Genomic DNA, 24,217 nt, shown 5'->3' with positions numbered 1-24,217 from the left:
TTAAATTTTACTGTCACACAAGGACACCTTCTGTCTTACGTTTTTAAATTTTCTAAAGATTCGACTTTCTCTTTGGTGATCTTCCTTCAAGTTTACAATGAGAGCCAAAGTCCTCTTCATGAAGTATAAGAGACTGCAAAATCTGGCCACTTTTCCGTTGTTTTGGGGGACACACAAATGTCTGCATAATTTTGAGAAACTGCTATGTTAAACTATTATTTTAAATTCTCTTTTAGCATTATGTCCAAAACAGGTGAGTAGTGGTTTATGTTCTATTTTTTTGTTGTTCATTTTTCCACACAGTCCATCCAGTTTTTATTACTATACTCTTGAAATACAGTTTGAAATTATAAAGTATGATGTCCTTCTGCTCTGTTCTTTTTCCTTAAGGTTGCTTTGGTTATTCAAAGTTTATTGTAGTTTCCTGTACATTTTAGAATGGTATTTTTCATTAATGTGAGAAAAATACCAGTGAAATTTTGATAAGTTTATTGAATTTATAGATTACTTTGGATAATATGGCACTTTACAAATATTTATCCTTGGCTGGGCGCGGTAGCTCACGCCTGTAATCCCAGCACTTTGGGAGGCTGAGGCGGGTGGATCACGAGGTCAGGAGATCGAGACCATTCTGGCTAACACAGTGAAACCCCATCTCTACTAAAAATACAAAAAAGGAGCTTGCAGTGAGCAGAGATCACGCCACTGCATTCCAGCCTGGGCGACAGAGCAAGACTCCATCTCAAAAAAAAAAAAAAAAATTATTCTTTGAATCCATGGAAATAAAAATTTTCAAATTTATTTGTGTCTTTAATTTCTTTCATTGATATCTTATATCTTTCATTGTGAAGATTTTTTTACATCTGGTTGAATTTGTTATCAGAAATTTATTTTAATGCTCTTCTAAATAGATTGTTTTTCTGTTATATCAAAGAGTTTGTTTTAAGTGTATGGAACCATAACTTATGCTTGTAACTTAATTTTATTTTTCTAGTCTACTGAGTATATTTATTAGTTTAGACAGGTTTTAATGTAGTGTTTCTAGTTTTTTATGTATAAGATAATATGATCTAGAAACAGCAACTTTTTACTTATTTGTCTTCAATCTTCAATGGCTTTTGAAAACTTTTTGACTACTTTTCTGCCACATACTTTCAGTGCTATGTTAAAATAGAAGCATTGACAATGGGCACAATATAGTTTTACATGGGTGTCTGAATTTGAAGGAGCAAACACCTCTCTAAGTTTTCATAAACTGGTTTCAGAAGGTAAAGATCGTTTTTTTTTTTTTTGTTGTTGGGACCCCAGGGTGATGGGATGCTCTCTGGGTTTGTAGTGGAGAAGGATTATAGTTTGGTTTGTCACAAGACTTATGAGTCTACACTAGGGTCCACCTTTAGTTGGCTTGTTACAAGGAGCTTGGGTAGTTATAATTTCCATTTTACTTTTAGGCAGACTTAATATCCTTCAGGACTTTGATCTTTAGAACAGACACTAAGTGGGGTTTCTGCAGTTGGGTCTATATATGGTAGGCCTTGTATCAGGATGTGGATGAGTATGGCTTTCACTGAATACCAAAGAGGATTTTCCTAGGTCACTGTGCGGGTTTCTATGTAGGCTTAACTGGCCATGAACTGTGGTCCAGGAAGCTGAAACTGAGTCATGGAACTGCTTCAGAGATCATAGTAAAGGCCAAGGTCTGCAGACCTGCCTGCGTGGCTATTAATTTGTATATTCCTCTAGACCTCCGGAAGGCCAGAACCTCTCCCAGACTGTGGCTAGGAGGAGTTTGGGATGGTTACAGAGTAAGTTCACAATTCTCAGTGAGACCAAGTTGGGCGAACTATTTCCTGGTCGTTAGCCAGGAACAGAGGTCCTGTAGTTTGCCACCTTAATGAGGGGCCTGCCTTCTGAAAAGAATACTCCTCAATCTTGGGCTTTAGGAGAGTTTCACAACTTCCTTCCTGAATCTCAAAGCTCTATTAAAGGCAGTTATTTTTGAGATGGGGTCTTGCCACATAACCCAGCCTGGTCTTCAAATCCTTTCCTGCAACAATTCTCCAACCTCAATATACCATGTAGCTGTCATTACAGGTGTGAGCCATGATGTCTGGCTCTATTATATAGACATTTTTGTCAGGGATGGCTGACAAATTTTCTTGCTGTGGGGGAATAAGAAAATAGAGCACCTTTTCTTTTTCCATCTTACTGATGTCACTATCTCTATACATTTCTACTTTCTGTTTCCTATTTCAAATTTGCCTGCAATATTAGATTTTTTTGGACAATATGTTAGAATTTACATGTTGTGCCTGAAGTAAATGAAATAATTAGTATTACAGAATCTTTGAGGTGTCAATTTTCTTCCTGGAAACCTCTGTGGCTAGTGGCACCTTTGCCCGAGTTCTTGTCCTGCGTCCAGGAAGGATAAGGTATGCAGACAAGTGAAGGGTGAAGAAAAGAAAGAGAATCTTCATTTAGTGTTAGAACAGCTCAGAGGAGACCCACCTGCTCCTTTCTGTAAGCAGGTCATCCCATCGAGTGTTCAGCTCTCAGCAGAGAAGAGGCCCTGGAAAGGGTGGATTCTCTGTGCAGGCAGGTCGTTCTGAGGTCTCTGCGGGTCTCTGAAGCTGCCGGGCAGAGAAGGTGGCTCCTCTCTGTGGCTGGTCATCCCATTGTTTCTGTGTCCTCTGCCCTCTCTGGCTGAGCCTGGGGCTTTTCTGGAGCTCAGAGAGGAGAAAGTACATTCCAGTTTGTCCTTGGGTGGCCCTGGTCAGGCCTGGAGGAGGCACCAGAAGTCCCCACTTTGGTCTGCGGGTCCCTGAAGGTTGGGCTCTACAAGGGACTCCTTTTCTGCCAAGGAAACTGTCTTCCTCCTGCTGCCATTTATATGGCTCCAGGGCTTGGCTCCAACCCTGCTCTGAGCTCCCAGTGCATGGGTGCCGGGAGAGAAGAGAGGCAGCAGGAGCAGACACCTCCAAGCCAGCAGAAATGGGGGAGGGTCTTCCCAGGACCCCAACGATGTAGGCAGCAGTGATGCCCAGTCTTCTACGTGGGAGGGCAGCTGCAGCTGTTCCCAGGGAGCTCCGACCCCAGCAACTTGAAAAGGGCAGAGCTCTTGCTTGTCCTTGTGGAGCAGGAGGCCCAGGTCTGCAGCCATGGGTCAGGTGGCTGCAGCTGCACCCAGGAGGCCAGATCTTGGCTTTTCCTGCCTGATCTTGTTCCCCCCCGCCCCCACCACCACGAGCACAAGGAGGATCAGATTCACAGCCATAGTTTGGGTGGCTGCAGCCCCACCTAGGAGGGCGGGGCTCCTGCCTGCTTTGTAGAGCAGAAAGCCTGAGTCTTCAGCAGCACCCAGGGAGTTCCTGCTCTAACTCAGAAGAGGTGGCATCTTACCAGCTCCATAGAGTGTGCAACCCCAGCTGCGCCTCTCTGCTGCAGCCAGCGTAATGGCAGCAGCTACTTCCATCAGTCCCCCCTCTGAAGAGGTACATCTAACTGCCATTAGAATAGGGGCATTAGGGATGATGACCATTAACTGCTTCATACTGACATAGGGTGTTGTTTTGGGAAAACAATAGTTCTCTCTCAAAGGCCTATCCAAGGGTTTCCAGTAAAAGAGATTTATCTACTGAGGCTCTATTTGTATACCTCATTTGAAGTTTGACATTTGAAGTTTGACAGCCCATCTCTTATTTTTTCTGAGCTATAGTCAGAGATCATTGGTTGGTTCACTTCCACAATTGTCAAAAGGTAAAAATAACTCAAAAGCTTCCTTGATTTTGAAAAATAAAACATAAGGATCAGCAGTGTTCCAAGCAAAAAGTCAAGAAAGATTAGTCTTCTATTCAGTTCACCCAGTCAACTCCTATTCGCAATCTCCAAAGTTAGCAGAAACTTGCACTCAAGGGTTATAATCCATTCTTTGAGGAGGATCAAAACAACAAATATCTATGAATGTTAGAATGTCCTGGGATAGTCACAGTGAAAGACATGATTGACAAAAGAAATTTAGTCACCTTTGTGATTTTTGATAACCTAACACATAACTTTGATTATAATTGATAACACAAACTCAGACATCAGAACTCTAGGAATCCCATACAATTTTTGGAACACACATTAACATTTTTCACTAAAATATAACCTGAAAATCAAACGCCACCTGATCAATCCTATGTAAGTAAACATGTCAAATAATCCTGTTTACCTCTCTCTTGGATGTCCCAGGGGCCCTCTGTAGCATCAAAAAGCTAGGGGTTAGAAAAGACAATTTTGAAGCTCTAAGGGCTCAAAACACTTAATAGAAGTTCAGGTTACCTTAAGTCATCTGTTTAAATGACTCAAAGTGTTGTATTTTGTTTGTTTGTTTGTTGTAAAGCAAAAGCCTTTACTCGTCAAGAGGGAAGACCTAGTTTTTCAAACAGTCCATTTCTTGTCTTTCCCTTCTTTTTTTGAGAGTTTATTCAAAAGTCAAAGAAAAATCTTTTTCAAGAGAAAGAAAGCCAAATTTCACGCTTGCATTAGTCTATTATTGTCAACCTCAACTTTTTAAATTAAACCTTATAGATAATTTTATTCAATCTTAACAAGTTTGACTCTGAGGTACAATTCTTAAAAACCTTTTATAACCCTTTACAAATTTGTGTTAAAGGGTAGGTCAGTGCCTCAAGACACCCTTGTTGTGCTTTTATTCCAATGTTCAATTTATGGAAAAACCAAATAATACCCTTTTGAATTTAGTCAATATGTTCACATACAGAATCTCTTTACAATTTTTAACAACTTTCCATAACTTGTTTGAACCTTTAGTTGTATCTTATTTAAAACAATCCTTTAACCCTCTAAACTAGGCAAAAATTTGCATTTTCATGCCTTATATTATTTCACTAAAGACGTATTTCACTTTCCTTATGCACCTTCCTTGTAAATCTCTTTTCAGTGTTCTCAATTACATGTTATAATGGCAACTGTTAGCAATGATTAATTTTGGTGAAATATTTGGTAAGTTATTTTAGTTACGTACTTAGGTGCAGATCAGGTCTGTTTCTGACATAGCTAGGGGCATGACATTTATCCCCAGCCCTTAAAAACCTGTAAAGCATGAAATTCGAACAACTTTAAAAATCCAAAGAAGCAGTCCATGACCTTAAGGCATTTAGCCAACCTAGTTTCTGGCTTGCATAATTTAGAATATATATCTACATTTTGAAGACATTTCTATTTTTACCAATAATTTTAAAGCTAGCTTAAGTTATACTTAATTCATATGTATTTGAAAATTGCTTACACTTATTACTTGAGTGCTCTTACTTGCAAGCTAATTTGGTAGACACAACATGTAACAGTAAGTGTCCAAAGAGACACATCTAGACATGTATACACACAAATGAAGATCTAATAGCTTGGAACCCTAGCCATGACGTGGCAATACAAGTTCACTGGTTTTATTTTGTTTGCCCCAGTAGATAATCCAATAAAGGCTGTGAACCAAAATTTTGGGTAAAGCAGTTTCCATGGCAGTTTAATTTTTAAAGGCCGAAGCTCTGCAGACTCTAAAGAACACTGGGACCAAACAGCACCAAAGGAGAGCATCACATGTTAACTAGGCCATCTGCTTAGAACCACAGCACAAAAGCCTGTATATATGCAATGCCCTTCCACTTTCCCATTCAGTGGTAAACTCCAGATTCCATACAATGTTGGGGGCCAAATGGTATGGCAAATGTGAGACGAAATTCTAGGGAGGGTTTAGTACTAGACCTCAGAATTTCTGCCAGGGGTGTTCCCTTCAGAGAGGTTGAGGTCCAGGGGAACCCCTGTGGTGTCCCCTTTGGGATCCAGTCTTAGAGTGTCAGATGTCTCTGACCTTAGGTTTATGTTTTTCTTCCAGAGGCAATGGCCTACTATGAGCTTTATAAAACCACACTTCCCTATGCTAACCATTCCACTAGAGTGATAGCCATGAACTAAAAGGCATCATAGCTTTAATACTTTCAAAGTATTTGATCTAAGTGCTTGAGCCCAAAAGATTGAGACCAGCCTGGGGAACATATAAAGACCCCCTCTCTACAAAAAAATTTAAAAATAGCCACGCATGATGGTGTGCCCCTGTGGTCCCAGCAACTTGGGAGATTGATGGGACTGCATTACCTGAACCTGGGAGTTTAGGCTACAGTGAGCCATAATTGTGCCACTACACTACATATTGGATGCCAGAGTAATACTCTGTGTGGTTTTTTTTTTCTTTTTTTTTTTTTTTTTTGAGCCACAGTTTCACTCTTGTTGCCCAGGGTGGAATGCAATGCCATGATCTCGGCTCACCACAACCTCCGCCTCCTGGGATCAAGTGATTCTCCTGCCTCAGCCTCCCAAGTAGCTGGGATTACAGGCATGTGACACCATGCCTGGCTAATTTTGTATTTTTAGTAGAGACGGGGTTTCACCATGTTGCCATGCTGGTCTTGAATGCCTGACCTCAGGTGATCCACCCCCCTCAACCTCCCAAAGTGCTGGGATTACAGGCATGAGCCACCGTTCCCGCCTTATCCTGTCTTAAGAAAAAAAGCTATACACTTCAGGCATGTTAAGTTTTTCACATTGTTCTGCAAAAAGGAAATTTTACATTTGTAAAACTAAAACTCAGTACCCACTAAGTAACAACTGCCCACTTTACCCTTTCTTCAGCCCTTGAGAAACATTCTTCTACTTTGTTTTTATGAATGTGACTGCTTACCATCTCTCATATAAGGGGTATCATATAGTATTCATTGTTTTGTTACTGGCTTATTTTAGGTAATATAATATTCTCAAGGTTTATCTTAAAATGTGACAAGATTTTTTTTTAGGCTAAATAATATTCCACTGTATGTGTATGTTATACTTTTTTGTGTTTGTAAGTGAAAGAACTTTTGAGTTGCTTCAGCCTTTTGGCTTTGTGAATACTGGTACAATAAACATAGATGGTCAAATATATTTTCCAGGTCTTGAGTTGCATACTTTGGATATAGATTCATAATTGAGATTGCTGTATTTGATGATACTTCCATGTTTAATTATTTGAGAAACCTAACATTTTACAGTGATGGCTGTATTTTTGTTTTCCACCAACAATCAACATGGGTTTCATTCACATTGCATCATCAATGGATTTGCTTCTTTTAAAAGATTTGTAATGGCCATTCTAATTGGTGTGAGGTGATTTTGGTTTTCATTGTAATTTTTATGCATTTCTCTACAAATTAGTAATTTTGTATGTCCTTTCAAATGCTTCTTTCTAAAGTTTAGTTATGTGTCCATTTCTAAATCTAATTATTCAACTGTATTTTTAAATGTTAAGAGTTGTTTATATATTCTGAATATTAATTCCTATCACGTTAATATTTTCACCCATTTCCTAAAAGGCATCATCACTCTATTGAATGTTTTCTTTGATGTACAGAAATATTGTAGTGTAGTTAAATGTTTCTGTTCTTTTCTTTGTTGCTCAAGCATTTAATGTCGTATCTAAGAAAATGGTGCCAAGAGCAAAGTCATGTCTTTCCCTTATTTTGTTTCTAAGAGATTTATTATTTTATGTCTGAGTATTTTATTTAAACTCTTGTTTTTATATGGCTTAAGAAAATGATCCAACTTTATTTTATTAGTGTAGATTTCCAGTTTTCAACATTATATTTTGACTATAAAATCAAATTATTAATCAGATTTGATAAAATATTATTTATCTTTACGGTGTGTCATGGCAACATCGTGGAAGATTATTTGATCATATACAGAAGGGTTTATTTCTGGGCTCGCTATTCTGTTCTTTCATCTGTTTATCTGTCTTTGTGTCAGTACCATATTGTTTTTGTTATTGTTGCTTTTCATATGTTTTGAACTCAGGAAGTATAATGTCTCTTTGTTCTTTTTCATGGGTATTTATTTGGCTATAGTTCATAATCAAATTTTAAAATTTCAACCAAAAGTGTTGTAAAAAGCTGCTATTGGGATATTTATAGGGATTATACTGAATTTGTATATCACTGTAGGTTACATTAACATCTTTAAAAAGTTAAGTTTTTGACTATTGAGCAAGAATATGTTGAAGAGTGTGTTTTAATTTCATATGTTTTTTGATTTGCCAGTTTTACTTTTGCTATTTCTAGTTTCATTCAGTTTTAGTCAGAAAACACACGTGTGTTATTTTGGTCTTTGATATGGTTTGACTCTCTGTCCCCATCCAGATCTCATCTTGAATTGTACTCCCATAATTTCCACATGTTGTGGGTAGTACCTGGTGGGAGATAATTTTAATCATGGGGGCAGTTTCCCTTGTACTGTTCTTGTGGTAGTGTTTAAGTCTCAGAAGATCTGATGGTTTTATCAAGAGTTTCTGCTTTTGCATCTTCCTCATTTTCTCTTGCTGCCACCATGTAAGAAGTACCTTTCATCTCCTGCCATGATTCTGAGGCTTTTCCAGCCATTTGGAACTGTAAGTCCAATTAAACCTTTTTTTTCTTCCCTGTTCATGGTAGGTCTTTATCAGCAGTGTAAAAACAGACTAATACAGTCTCCTTAAGTTTATTTGTTGTTGTTGTTTTGAGACACATTTTCCTCTGTTGCCCAGGTCAGAGTGCAATGGCATGATTTTGACTTACTGCAGCCTCAGCTTCCTGGGCTCAAGTGATCCTTCCCACCTGTTTCCCAAGTAGCTGGGACTACAGCTGCACTTAACCAGTATTCTTAAATGTAATAAGACTCGTTACATGTCCCAACAGAATATACCAGGTGCAAATAAGAATATTGTGTATTCTCTTGCTTTTGACTGGAAAGTTTTGTACATGTCTGTTAAGCCTACATGGTCTATGATATGGTATGGATGTCCATGTTCTCCAGACTTCATGCTGCATTATAATCCTCAATGTTGGACGTGGAACCTGGTGAGAGCTGTTTGGGTCGTGGTCATAGGGGTAAATTCCTCATGAATGGCTTGACCCCATCCTTTTGGTAATCGATAAGTTTGCACTTCATTGATTCAAGTGAGAGCTGTTTCCTTAAAAGAACATGGCTACTTCACTCACACTTGCTCAGTCTCTTATCATGTGATATATCCAGTTATTCTTTGCCTGCTAGCATTATTGTTAGCTTCCTGAGATCCTCACCAAAGCTGATGCTGGCACACACTTCTTGTACAGTCTGCTTAGTTGACAGCCAAGTAAACTCTTTTTTCTTTATAAATGATCCACTTTCAGGTGTTCCTCTATATGCAAAGTAATTAATACAGTCTATAATGTTGTCTGAGTTTTCTGTTTTCTTACTGAATTTTCATCTGAATGTTCTAATTATTGAAAATGAGATCTTGATGTCTACAATTATTATGTTCCTATGTAGTTTTTTCTTCACTTAACGTTTGCTTAATATATTTTAAAGCCCTGATGTTACATATAGATAGATAAATGTAATAGTTTTAGATTCCTGGTAACTTGACCCATTTTGCCATTATATGTCTTTGTCTCATGCTAGTACTTCACTTAAAGCATATAATGTCTAATATAATTATGACCACCTAAACAAATTGTGCTTACTATTCGCATGAAATATAAATTTTTTCCACTGTTACTTTCAGCCTGTTTGACTCAATGCTAAAATAAGTCTCTTGTAGGCACCATATTGTATGCATTTTTTTAAACACTCAGGCATTTATTCCTATTTCTTTTTATAATTTAATTAATTTATTTGTTCATTTATTTTTGAGATAGGGTATCACTCTGTCAACCAGACTGGTTTACAGTGGTGTGATCATGGCTCACTGCAGCCTCAATCTCTGAAACTTTTATGACCTCTCATTTCAGTCTCTGAAGTAGCTGGGTTACAAGTATATGCCATCACAAGCAGCCAGTTTTTTTGTTTTGTTTTGGTATTTTTTGTAGAGACAGGGTTTTTTCTTGTTGCTCAGGCTAGTCTTGGACTGCGGGGATCAAATGTTCGGTCCATGTCCTACTTCCAAAGTCCTGAGATTACATTTCTTTTTATTAAGTGGTTTAATTTATATTTTAAATAATTGCTTAAAAAATGGAGTCACTGTTACCAGTTTTATTATCACTGTTTTACGTATTTTTTTGTAGATATGTTTTCTCATTTCCTGTTTTGCTGCCTTAATTTTTATTTTTATTTTGCAGTGGTTTTGATTTTTTAATTTTGTTTTGCATATTTTTAATGAATATTTTGTAATCTTAAAATATGGAGATTATGTAACACATCTTAAAGTTACAATAATATATTTTAATCTCATAACAACTTCAACTGAATACAAAAACTATACTTCTGTATGTATTTTCCAGTGTTATTGATATTAAAATTATTTTATATTGTGTACCTAGTAACAGATTTATGCAGATTTATATTTTGTTTATTGTATTCTATACAACCTTAAGAGTTTTATGCACCATTATTATGATAGTAAAGAATTCTATATGTCTTTATATTTACACTTAGTAGAGAGCTTTAAATTTGTATGTGGTTTTATAATACTGTTTAGTATCATTTTATTTTTCAGCAAATTGACTCATTTTAGCATTTCTTTTTTTTATATGCAGTTTCACTGTGTTGCTAAGTCTGATCTTGAACTCCTGGTCTCAAGTGATCTCACTGCCGTGGTCACCTAAAGCTGTAGAATTACAGGCGTGAGCTACTGTGTCTGTCCACCATGTAGCATGTTTTGTAGGACTATGGTAGTAATAATGAACACCCTCACCTTTTATTTTGGAAAGTATTTATTCGTATCCTCTTTTTGAAGTAAAGTAATTTAGAATCAATAATTAGTGCTAAGAATTTTTTTTATTGCATCAAAATTTGGGAAGTTGTTTGACATTTTTATCTCCAAGTAACCTCTATATTACTTTTTCCCTATAGTCTTCTAAGATTCCTTTTGTGAATATATTGATCTACTTGATGGTGTCCAATCAGTTTTACATTCCATTTATAATTTTGTTTGACAGTTGCATTTTTGTATTGTATATTTTAGGGTATGCCACCTCACACCAGTTAATTGTGGTTTGATTAGTTTATAATTGTGTATGACAATATTTAACTCTTTATAATTGAAGACAGTATGGAGGAAAAATCAAATACCTATCAGCCATATGTCTATTGTCAATATAATTATCTCTTTTTTTGCCTGGATAAATGTTATCCCTGTACTTTTTTGTGACTACTATATTTGTTGTGTAGGTTTATTGTGGATGATTATTTAACCCTAAGTGAGTAGTCATAAAACTTTTTCTAATTTCAACACCTATCTGTGAATCTGTATTATTTTTGTTGGGAGCAAATCTTTTTTATTTTTTATTTATTTATTTATTTTGAGATGAACTCTTGCTCTGTCACCAGGCTGGAGTTCAAGCGATTCCACTGCCTCAGCCTCCAGAGTAGCTGGAACTACAAGCGTGCACCACCACACCCAGCTAATTCTTTGTATTTTAGTAGAGATGGGGTTTCACCATGTTGGGCAGGATGGTCTTGATCTCCTGACCTCGTCATCCGCCACCTCGGCCTCCCAATGTGCTGGGATTATAGATGTGAGCTGCTGCTCCTAACCGGGAGAAAATGTTAGATTTGAAGATAATTTTAAAACTATCACATATCTGAATCTATTCTAGGTATTGTTCATTTTTACTTGTCAGAAACACATAACAAAATTTATAATACAGTATTATTAAATATTCATTTTGGTCATGTTAATTACATTGACATTATTATGCTACATATTGCTAGAATGTTTTTATCTTGCAAAGCCAAATCTCAATATACATTACACAACATGAATTTTTCTAATTTCTTGTCACTTTTCAAACACCACTCTGTTTTCTGTTTCTGAGAGTGTGGTTACTTTATGTATTTTATACAGTCTCTGTCTCTTTGAGGCTGGCTCATTTCTTTTGCATAATGTCATTAACATTTATCTTTATAGTTACAATATTTTCTGGTTTTTGAAAACTGAGTGAAATTCCAGTATTTTCAAATTATACCTACTGAATGATTTTGGTGACAGAAATTTGCATTACTTCAAGAATGCCATGTGAAATTCCAAAAGCATTGCATCAAATTTGTCGACTACATTGAGCAGTATGGATATCTTCATAATATTAATTATTTCAGCCTTTCAACAACAGCATGTTAAAGAGTTTGTTGTTTATTTTGTATATATTTGTGAAATTTTCAGTTTTTTTATGGTTTTATACTCTCATTCTATTTTGATGATAGTACTTTTTTTAAATTCGGTTTTAAAAATTTTGTCAGGACTTCTTTTTTGACCTAAGAAGTGGTCTATCAAGGACAATGTTGTATGAGATATTGAGATGAGTGTATCCTGATACTGTTGAGCAGTGTTCTCTATACCTCTGTTAGGAATAATTGTTTTATACTGCCTTCAAGTCCTCTGTTTCTTTACTAATGTGTCTTGTTTCATTTTTATTATAGAATATGGGATATTGAAGTATCCTAATATATGCTCTGTGATTCTTTAGTTTTGTCAATATTTGCTTTATATACTTAGAACCTTAATGTGAGATGTACACACACACAAATGTACATAAAAATTTGTCATAGGTTCCCAGTGAATGAATCTATTATTACTTAATATCTTTCTTTGTAGCTTCGGAGTTTGGAGTTCAAGTGAATTTTATAAAATATGAGAGTTTTTGACTTAAGATATAGCTTGTGTATTATTTTGAGCTGTTCTACCATTTTGTTAATATTTTTATGGACATCTACTTCTATTTGGTGCTCTCAGGTTTTTTTTTTTTGTCATTAAATCTGAAATGACTTGTAGAAAGGCAAGTTGGGTCTTCCTTTTTAAAATATGTTGTATAAATCTCTATTGAAAGTATGTCTCTTGATTGAAAAGTTATGTGTGTGTGTGTGTGTGTGTGTGTGTGTGTGTATGTATAATTAAATAGACTAATGCTATTTTACTCTTTTATTTGATTCTTGTATCTTTGTTTCTCATTTCCTGTCTTTCTGGTCTTTGTGTCTTTTTAATTTCTGTATTAATATGCTTTTACTTTGTTGTTTTCTTTTGTGTATCTATACAGATATTTTCTTTGTGGTACCTTGTGGTTTACATAAAACCTCTGAAAGATACAACAATATACTTTAATCTGGTAAAAAATTAACTTCAGTTGCAAAGAAATATTCCTCCTCATTACATTTGCTCTCACTTGTTATTTATGTTGCTAATTATCTCTCTTTATGTTGTACATTCATTAACAGATGTTTATAAAAATTTCTATGCTTTTGTCTTTAAATTTTTAAACAATAATTTAAAATGTTTTTTGCACCTTTATGATAATGTTATGGAATTCTATTTTTGTGTATGTGCATATCTTTCCCAGAATTATGTGTTCTCGTATAATTAAATTCTGTTTTCTTGCATCATGTTATTTACAGCGAAAGGAACTCTTTTTATCATCTTTGATATGTAGGTCACATGCAGTGCCAATATACTTTCTCAGAATTTGGTTATTTTGGAAGGTTTTTTTCTTTTTATTTGGTAGAACAGTTTTGTTGTTGGTATAATTCTCCCTTGACAGATATTTTTTTCAGGACTTAGACTATAGCACATAGTTCCCTTCTGGCCTGCAAATTTTTTGTTGGCAAATTCACTGTTTATCTCATAAGACTATGCTTGTAAATGACACATCACTTTTCTCTTGTGGCCCCCAAGATTTTCTTTTTGTCTGTGACTTTTGAAATTGTGTTCATATATATGTGTGTTATAAATATCTTTATGCATATCCTAGTTTGTTGAGCCTCTACATTTTTACATTGTTTTTTTCTTCCAGGATATTTTTTTTTTTTTTTGACAAAATCTTGCTCTGTCATCTAGGCTGGAGTGCAGTGGCATGATCTCGGCTCGCTGCAACCTGTGCTTCCTTGGTTCAAGCAATTCTCCTGTCTCAGCCTCCCATGTAGCTGGAATTACAGGCGCACACCACCATGTCTAGCTAATTTTTATACTTTTAGTTGAGATGGGGTTTCACTATGTTGGTCAGGCTGGTCTCGAACTCCTGACCTCATGATCTGCCTGCCTCAGCCTCCCAAAGTGCTGAGATTACAGGCGTGAGCCACTGCACCTGGCCTCTTCTAGGATTTTTAGTTATTATTTCTTTTTGTACTTTTTACCTCTACAATTTTTTGATGTTTTAATGTTTTTGTTGCTCCATTTTTTATAGTTGTCTGTTTTCCTATTTCACTCACTATTATTTAATTTGAAATTAATTTATGCATCTTCATTTTTTATGGTTGCTTTCTGAACATTTTATAATTTTTATATGGGGCTATGTTGTAATATTTTGTATGCATTGTATTCTTTGAGATTTGGACATTTTAAAAGAGCTATCTGTCACAGTCTTTATGATGTAGCTTATTTTCTGGCATAGCCTGAAACCAATTGTTTTAGCTAGAGATTCTGGGAATCTCTCAAACATGTTCTTAGAATGTGTCTTGTCTGAAATTTTGTGTTCATTTTTTAGTTAAAGACATTTATTAGTGTTTCTTCTTAATGGCCAGTCGTCATTTTCTACATGTGTTTTCTCTCTGTAGTACGGCAGTCTGTCTACTGCTGTAGCATTTACCTTTGGTCTTAGCAGACTCAAACTGTCATTCTAAAGAATACCACTGTAGTTGTCTGTTCTCATGCTGCTAATAAAGACATACCGAAGACTGGGTAATTTAAAAAGAAAAAAGCTTTAGTGGACTCACTGTTCCATGTAAGTGGGGAGGCCTATCGTGGCAGAAAATAAAGGAAAATCAAAGTGACATCTTGTATGGTAGCAGACAGAGAAAGGGCATGTGCAGAGGAACTCTCCTTTATAAAAACTATCAGATTTTGTGAGACTTGTTAACTATCACAAGAACTGCATAGGAAATACCTGGCCCCATAATTCAATTACCTCCCACCAGGTTTCTCCCACAACTCAAGAGAATTATGGGAGCTGCAATTCAAAATGAGGTTTAAATGGGGACGCAGAACCAAACCATATTAGCCACCACTTCCTTTAGTACTTAATGCCTTGGGAGACAGAAACCAGTGTGTGAAAAGCCAGAAATAGACATGTATGTATCACTATTATTCTGGTTGTTTTTTTTTTTTTTTTTTTTTTTTTTTTTTTAAAAAAAACCAGGTGTTGGCAATTTACTTCTAAAGGCACTATATTATGTTTGGGGAGCAGGAAGAGCTTTGTTGGATAAATGTTACAGGCTTTTCCTTCTATGTGACTCTGCATTGTGCTCACCTAGGATACTGCACACAAGTAAGTTATTTATAAATCTTTCACAAATTTATTTTGTTCAGTGTGTTTTTGTTGAATTTACATGTCTATGAAGGAATTTAGAGTCTGTGGTCCTTTTCTATGCCATCTTGCTTATGTAGTTTGTATAATTTTATAGTTTAGATATATAGAGTATACAAATCTTAGTGTAGCAAGTGGAGTAATTTGTTATTTTTATTTTTTTTCAGTTATGTGTTCTTATTTTGCCCAAGACCTTTGGCCAGAGCAGAACGTAAAAAATTCATTTCAAAAAGTGATACTGAGAAGATATGGAAAATGTGGAGATGAGAATTTACCACTAAGAAAAGACTGTAAAAGTATGGATGATTGTAAAATGCATGAAAGAGTTTATGAGAAACTTAACAAATGTTTGACAGCTACCCAGAGCAAAACATTTCTATGTTATAAATCTCTAAAAGTTGTTTATAAATTTTCAAATTCAAATAGATGTAAGACAATACATCCTAAAAAGAAACCTTTTAAATGTAGCAAATGTGACAAATCATTTTGCATGTTTTTACATCTAATTCAACATAAAATAATTCATACTAGAGTGAGTTCCTACAAATGTGAAGAATGTGGCAAAGTCTTTAACCGGTCCTCATACCTTACTACACATAAGATAATTCATACTGGAGAGAAACCATACAAATGTGAAGAATGTGGCAAGGCTTTTAACCACCCATCAACCTTTAGTAAACATAAGAGAATTCATAGTGGAGATAAACCCTACCAATGTGAAGAATGTGGAAAAGCTTTTAAGCAGTTATCAAACCTTAATAACCATAAGAGAATTCATACTGGAGAGAAACCCTACAAATGTGAAGAATGTGGAAAAGCTTTTAATCACTCCTCAACCCTTAGGAAACATAAGATAATCCATAGTGGAGAAAAACCCTACAAATGTGAAGAATGTGGCAAAGCTTTTAATCGCTTCTCAATCCTTAGGAAACATAAGATAATCCACAGTGGAGAAAAACCCTACAAATGTGAAGAATGTGGCAAGGCTTTTAACCACCCATCAACGTGTCATAAACACAAGAGAATTCATAGTGAAGATAAACCCTACAAATGTGAAGAATGTGGAAAAGCTTTTAAGCAGTTATCAAACCTTAATAACCATAAGAGAATTCATACTGGAGAGAAACCCTTCAAATGTGAAGAATGTGGCAAAGCTTTTAACCAGCTATCAACCTTTACTAATCATAAGAGAATTCATACTGAAGAGAAACCCTACAAATGTGAAGAATGTGGGAAAGCTTTTAAGCAGTCATCAACCCTTACCAAACATAAGAGAATTCATAGTGGAGAGAAACCCTTCAAATGTGAAGAATGTGGCAAAGGCCTTTGTGACTCCTCATCCCTTACTATATATAAGAGAATTCATAGTGGAGGAAAATCCTACAAATGTGAAGAATGTGGCAAAGGCTTTTGCAACTCCTCATCCCTTACTACACATGAGGGAATTCATAGTGGGGAAAAACCCTACAAATGTGAAGAATGTGGCAAAGCTTTTAAGCAGCTATTAACCCTCACTAAACATAAGATAATTCATACTGGAGAGAAACCCTACAAATGTGAAGCATGTGGGAAAGCTTTTAAGCAGTCATCAACCCTTACCAAACATAGGAGGATTCATAGTGGAGAGAAACCCTTCAAACGTGAAGAATGTGACAAAGCTTTTAACCAGTTTTCAAACCTAACCACACATAAGAGAATTCATAATGGAGCAAAGTCCTTCAAATGTGAAGAATGTTGCAAAGCTTTTAACCAGTTTTATAAACTTACTGTACATAAGAGAATTCATACTGGAGAGAAACCCTACAAATGTGAAGAATGTGGAAAAGCTTTTAATCACTCCTCAATCCTTGGGAAACATAAGATAATCCATAGTGGGGAAAAACCCTACAAATGTGAAGAGTGTGGCAAAGCTTTTAATCGCTCATCAGTCCTTAGGAAACATAAGGTAATCCACAGTGGAGAAAAACCCTACAAATGTGAAGAATGTGGCAAGGCTTTTAATCACCCATCAACCCTTAGTAAACATAAGAGAATTCATAGTGGAGATAAACCCTACAAATGTGAAGAATGTGGAAAAGCTTTCAAGCAGTTATCAAACCTTAATAGCCATAAGAGAATTCATACTGGAGAGAAGCCCTTCAAATGTGAAACATGTGGCAAAGCTTTTACCCAGCTATCAACCCTTAGGAAACATAAGATAATCCATAGTGGAGAAAAACCCTATAAATGTGAAGAATGTGGGAAAGCTTTTAAGCAATCATCAACCCTTATCAAACATAAGAGAATTCATAGTGGAGAGAAACCGTTCAAATGTGAAGAATGTGGCAAAGGCTTTTGTGATTCCTCATCTCTTATGACACATAAGAGAATTCATAGTGGAGAGAAACCCTTCAAATGTGAAGAATGTGGCAAAGGCCTTTGTGACTCCTCATCTCTTGCGACACACAAGAGAATTCATAGTGGAGAGAAACCCTTCAAATGTGAAGAATGTGGCAAAGGTTTTTGTGACTCCTCATCCCTTACAACACATAAGAGAGTTCATAGTGGAGAAAAACCCTACAAATGTGAAGAATGTGGCAAAGGTTTTTGCAAGTCCTCATCCCTTACTACACATAAGGGAATTCATAGTGGGGAAAAACCCTACAAATGTGAAGAATGTGGCAAAGCTTTTAACCACCTATCAACCCTTACTAGACATAAGATAATTCATAGTGGGGAGAAACCCTACAAATGTGGAGAATGTGAGAAAGCTTTTAACCACCCGTCAACCCTTAGTAAACATAAGAGAATTCATAGTGGAGATAAACCCTACAAATGTGAAGAATGTGGAAAAGGTTTTAAGCAGTTGTCAAACCTTAGTAACCATAAGAGGATTCACACTGGAGAGAAACCCTTCAAATGTGAAGAATGTGGCAAAGCTTTCAACCAGCTAGCAACCCTTACTAAACATAAGAGAATTCATACTGAAGAGAAACCCTACAAATGTGAAGAATGTGGGAATGCTTTTAAGCAGTCATCAACCCTTACCAAACATAAGAGAATTCATAGTGGAGAGAAACCCTTCAGAAGTGAAGAATGTGGCAATGGCTTTTGTGACTCCTCATCTCTTGCGACACACAAGAGAATTCATAGTGGAGAGAAACCCTTGAAATGTGAAGAATGGCAAAAGCTTTTGTGACTCCTCATCCCTTACTACACATAAGAGAATTCATAGTGGATTCAAATGTGAAGAATATGGCAAAGCTTTTAACCACCCATCAACCCTTACTAAACATAACTCATAGTGGAGATACACCCTTCGAATGTGAAGAATGTGGCAAAGCTTTCAACCAGCCATCAAACTTTAGTATACATAAGAGCCTTCATACTGTAGAGAAGGCTTACAAATGTGAAGAATATGGAAAATCTTATTAACTGTTTCTCAAACCTTACTAGACATAAGATAATTCATACTGGAGAGCAACCCTACATATGGGAAGAATGTGGCAAAGCCTTTAACTGGTCCTCAATCCTTATTACACATAAGGCAATTCATACTGCAGAGAAACCCTACAAATGTGAACAGTAAGGAAAGGCTTTGGTGTACTCTTAGCCTTTACTTAAGAATTCATGCTAAAGAGAAACTCTATACAAATCTCAAGAATGTGGCAAAGGCTTTTGTGAATCCTCAGCCAGCCCTTGATAAACATAAAATAACTCATACTGAAGCATGTAGGAAAGCTTTTTACCAGTACTCAACTCTTACTACCATAAGCAACTTCACACTGAAGAGAAATCCTACACTTGTGATGAATGTGGAAAAGTTTTTAACTGGTCCTTAAACCTTACAAAACATGAGATAATGCATAATGAATGGAAACTCTACTAATGGTAGTGTGGCAAAGCCTTTAATGTATTATTAACCTTTACTAAACATAAGGTAATTCATACTGGAGAGAATTCCAACAAATATGAAAAATGTGATGAAGATTTTAACAGGTTCTCAACACTTACTACACACAGTTCATACTGGAGAGAAACCCTACTAGCACGAATAATGTGGCAAAGCCTTTTACGAGTCCTCAGTTCATAGCAGACATAAAATAATTTATATTGGAGAAAAACACTATGAACCCAAAAGATGGGACAATGCTTTTAACAACACGTCAAACTTTTTTTTTTTTTTGATGGAGTCTCACTCTGTCACCCAGGCTGGAGTGCAGTAGCATGTTCTCAGCTCACTGCAAGCTCCGCCTCCCGAGTTCATGCCATTCTCCTGCCTCAGCCTCACGAGTAGCTGGGGCTACAGGCGCCTGCCACCATGCCCGGCTAATTTTTTGCATTTTTTAGAGATGGGGTTTCACCATGTTAGGCAGGATGGTCTCTATCTCCTGACCTCATAATCCACCTGCCTTGGCTTCCCAAAGTCCTGAGATTGCAAGCATGAGCCACTGTACCCAGCCCACCTCAAACTTTTGGAAATATGTTCCCAGACCCCAGAAATGTGAAGAATATGTCAAAGACTTTAAATGGTTGTCAGTCTTGATTGTAGGTAAGATACTTCGTACTGTAGAAAACTACATATGTGAAGAATGTAACAAAACTTTTAGTGCTCACATTTTATTGCACAAGAAAGCATTTATACTTGAGAAAAAAACTGTAGAATTATAAAGAATGTGGAAAAGCCATTGATATCTACTCATATCTTAACATCTAAGAACTCAATAAAAGCATTGTAAGTGTAATTACTGGCAAAATATCTTTCAGAAAATATAAACCGTTAAAGTGAAGAAGAGTATTCATTCTGAAGACAAACATTACAAATGTACAGGGGGTTGTAGTATGATTACTTGTGTCATAGACATTATTGTACAGATTTTGTATTAGAGGAAAACCCTGAAACAGTTTCTCAAACCTTGTTCAACATAAGGGAATTTATATTGGAGAAAAACCTAATAAATGTAATGATTTTGAATGAAGAATTGTTAAAAAATGACAGCAAAAAAAACACCAGAGTTGATAGTAAAATATATTTTCACAGATAGATGCAGTAAATATGAAAAAGACATTTACTTCAAAATTAGGTGTATGTCAACATCAGATATTTCACAGTTGAAATTTCAGCTAAGGCACTGACCCTCCAGACATTACACTAAATCAGAGTGTTGAGTGTAGAAAATTACCCAAAACTAAAGATGTTAGGTAAATTATTTGTAAATAACTTTAAGAAAACAGGAGAGTACAATTGCATTCAAAGTATACTATTTTCAATGAAAAAACTTAGTTTTTTGGGGGGGGGAAATTAGTAATGATACAATTCATCTCACAAATTACTTCATGCTGTATCTTTTATTTTAGTGGTCATAATAAAAATCATAGAAAAATATAAATAATATCCATACATTTCTAAGTCCTGAATAAGTATTTTTAAAAATTTGTTTTTATTTGAACATGTGAACTCTGCCCACAAACACATACAGACTTTGAGTGCTGATTCACATAAAGTTAAATACACACGTTAGTCTAATGATATGCCTTAATTGTAATAGAATCGTAGAGTGTGTTTGTGTGTGTATGAGTTTTACCTGTTTTCAGAAAAAAAGCAATATTAGAACAAAACAAATTAGTAAGGTGTCCAACTCACTAAACTAAAAACCTCAAGAATGCTGAATGCAAATCTGTTTAATTCATTACTGTACACACTATTTTTCCTGTTACTTATAATTTGTTTTTTGTTTTGTAGTATAAGATGTTATTAATTGTGAGCTGGTTAGTAATTCTCATAAAATTTTGTAGGGCACATGAAGTAATTTTTAGATGTAATTTCATAATTAGTATACTTATACTTTTTTAGTTAGAGCATTGTGTTCAATTAGAGAACCTTCTGTAAGCTTTCTATTTAGTTGTTCCTTTTACATTTTAAAATTGACATAAGTAAATTTATTGGCTTATGACGTAAGTCAGTTTATTCAGATAACTACTTGGGAGGCTTCATGAGTCATGAGAATTTTGGGTTTGTCTTTTGTTGTTTTTTCTGTCTGCTGGTGTTTTTTTTTTTTTTTTTGAGACGGTGTCTCACTCTGTCCCCCAGGCTGGAGTGCAGTGGGATGATCTTGGCTCACTGCAACCTTCACCTCTCAAGTTCAAATTCCCCTGTCTCAGCCTTCCCAGTAGCTGCGATTACATGTGCCTGCCATGACACCTGCCTGATTTTTCTGCGTTTAGTTTCATCATGTTGGCCAGGCTTGTCTTGAACTCCTGGGCTCAGGTGATCTGACAGTCTCGGCCTCCCAAAGTGCTGGGATTACAGGTGTGAGCCACCACACCTGGCAAAGATGTTTTGATATATTAATGTAGCAAACAAAAATGACAGTGCTTATGTAACAGATGCTCTGTAATTTCTGCTGGAGTTAGTTTGCAAGTTCAAGTCAGAGATGGAAAATATCAATGGTGAAGAAATAACATTGATTCTTCATGTGGACAGAACGTTTTTTTCCTGGCTGCACAGCTGACACTTGATTGATTTGAAGGTGACTTCAGATTATCTTCAGTTTTTTCGTCTTAGGTGTATTCCAACTATGTATGCATCACAGACCTTCTTTTTCTGTGTTATGGCTACAGTGTTCTCACTTTCATTTTTATGCCATGTCATTTCACATGGTACATTGTAGATTTTGATAAGAAAGTTGTTTTTTGTTTTGTTTTGTTTTTTGAGATGGAGTTTCACTCTTGTTGCCCAGGCTGGAGTGCAGTGGTGATCTCGGGTCACCACAACCTCTGCCTCTTGGGTTTAAGTGATTCTCCTGCCTCAGCCTCTGGAGGAGCTGGGATTACAGGCATGTACCAACACACCCGGCTAATTTTGTATGTTTAGTAGAGATGGGGTTTTTCCATGTTGGTCAGGCTGGTCTCAAACTCCCAGCTGCAGGTTATCTGCCCCTTGGCCTTCCAAAGTGCTGAGATTACAGGCGTGAGCCACTGCTCACGGCCTGAAAGTTGGTATTTTTAATGTACTAAAAGTTGGTTTTAACTGGAGAGTTTGCATATCAGTATAACTTTGACATCAGGTAAAGGCATACATTATCCACAGGGGAGAGAATTAAATCATTTAACATTGTTTTTCTTTGTTTGTAGAAGAAAAATTTTAAAAGATTCTTATACAGAGTGTGCCAAATATAAAATAAATCTTCGAAATTAAATTTTTAACAGTTAATGGTAAGGAATTTTTAATGTTTTGTGATATAGCGCAACTTATGTTTCCATGCAGAATTTTCTGTATTTAAGCGTGAATGTTAAAATTTGCAAAATAATAAAATTACCTCTGTAGATTTTAAATTTGAATAATTTTTGATATTGATATTACAGTTTGAAGGAATTTCTCACTTCTTTTGTATAATCTTTTTATTGGGTGAAGTTTAGCATACAGTTTTTATACTTAGTCACCTAACTGTAGCTAACTCCTTGGCTATTTTCTCTGGAAAACGTGAAGATTATGCCAGTTTTTGAATTAAAAGATTTTCTGTTATTTTGCTCGCAAACTTATTTACTGTGTTCACAGAGTGGCCAGTCATAGGACCACCAGCAATGCCTGCACTTTTACTATCTTTAATTCCATTAGCATCATCACCAGAAACTCCAGGTGTCCCAAACTTAAAGTAAAAGCCCTAAAATACACTGGCTTCTCCCAGGCACTGTGCTGTGTCCAGAACATGATGTTAACTATCAGAGTTTCTATGGTTATAATTGACAAATGACAAAATAGCACAAAACTATATATTGTTAGTACTATTCAGGCAAGTTTATGACAAATAGAGACCATATTTGAACTATTGTTAACTTTCTATAAAGTTTTAAAAATATTATTTTAACTTGATAGAGGAAAAGGGTATTCTTTAAAATATGATATTTTGAAGTATATATACATTGTCAAATGCTTAGTTGTATGTAATAAATGCATTAACTCACAGAATCAACATTTTTGCGGTGGGACCACATGGCATTGTCTTAGTATTTTTCAAAAATACAAATACATTATTATGCACTATAGTCACCATGCTGTACAATAAATCTCTTATTCTTCCTATGCAACTATAGTTATGTATTCTTGGATAGACATTTTTCCAACCCCCCTTTTCTTCTAAATACCTTGGCACCTGGTGGTCACTATTTTACTCTGTACTTCAGTGAGATTAAGTTTTTTAGAATCCATGTGTAAGTGGAATCATAAGATACTAGTCTTTCTGTGACTAGCTTAATTCAACTAATCTCTTCCAGATTAATCCATGTCATCTAAAATAATAGAATTTTTTAAAAGGTAAATAATCCATTTTGTATATATACCATATTGTATTCATTTATGTATTAGATGTTGAACAGTTAATTCTATATTTGGGCTATTGTGAAGAGTGCTGCAAACAACATAGAAGTGCAAGTATTTGTTCATTCTTATTTTATGGTGAATATATATCTAAAAGTGCAATTACTGTATTATATGGTAGATTGATTTTAAATTTTTTTCAGAAATCTCTCGTTTTTTTTTTAATGGCGGTCCTCATTTATGTTCAAACCAATAGTGTGCAGGCATTTTCTTTACATCTTTACCAACGCTCTTTTTCATTTGGTAAGAATTTTTGTAACAGGAGTGATTTGATAGCTCATAGGTATTTTTTGTTGCCTTCCTCTGACAATAATTGACATTGAGCATTTTTTAATATAATCTCTTGGCCATGTCTTTTCTTGAAAAATATTTAAGATTTTTGCTCATAGTTATTTGTTTTTTGTTGTGTAGTCATTTGAGTTTCTTGCATATTTTATATATTATCCCCTTGTCATTCAATAATTTGCAAATACTTTCTCCCATTGTTTAGTTGTCTTGTAATGTTGATTATGTTAGATTCTGTACA

General features: G+C 35.6%; 1 protein-coding gene across 1 annotated transcript in view; it reads left to right on the top strand.

The window, feature by feature from the left end:
- Positions 1–22,479, top strand: part of LOC126944174 (zinc finger protein 85-like) — a 44,477-nt gene extending 21,998 nt beyond the window's left edge. Inside the window, 3 exon segments of the mRNA XM_050773443.1 lie at positions 15,503–18,494; positions 18,496–18,612; positions 18,614–22,479. Of these exon segments, the coding sequence (XP_050629400.1) occupies positions 15,503–18,494; positions 18,496–18,612; positions 18,614–18,749 (3,245 nt within the window). The 3' untranslated portion in view covers positions 18,750–22,479.
- The last annotated feature ends 1,738 nt before the right edge of the window (positions 22,480–24,217 follow it).

This window comes from Macaca thibetana, chromosome 20, assembly GCF_024542745.1.
Source record: "Macaca thibetana thibetana isolate TM-01 chromosome 20, ASM2454274v1, whole genome shotgun sequence".
In the NCBI taxonomy this organism is placed as follows: domain Eukaryota; kingdom Metazoa; phylum Chordata; class Mammalia; order Primates; family Cercopithecidae; genus Macaca; species Macaca thibetana.
The sequence above is the reverse complement of the archived record's forward strand: the minus strand, read 5'-3'. Positions and strand labels throughout refer to the sequence as shown.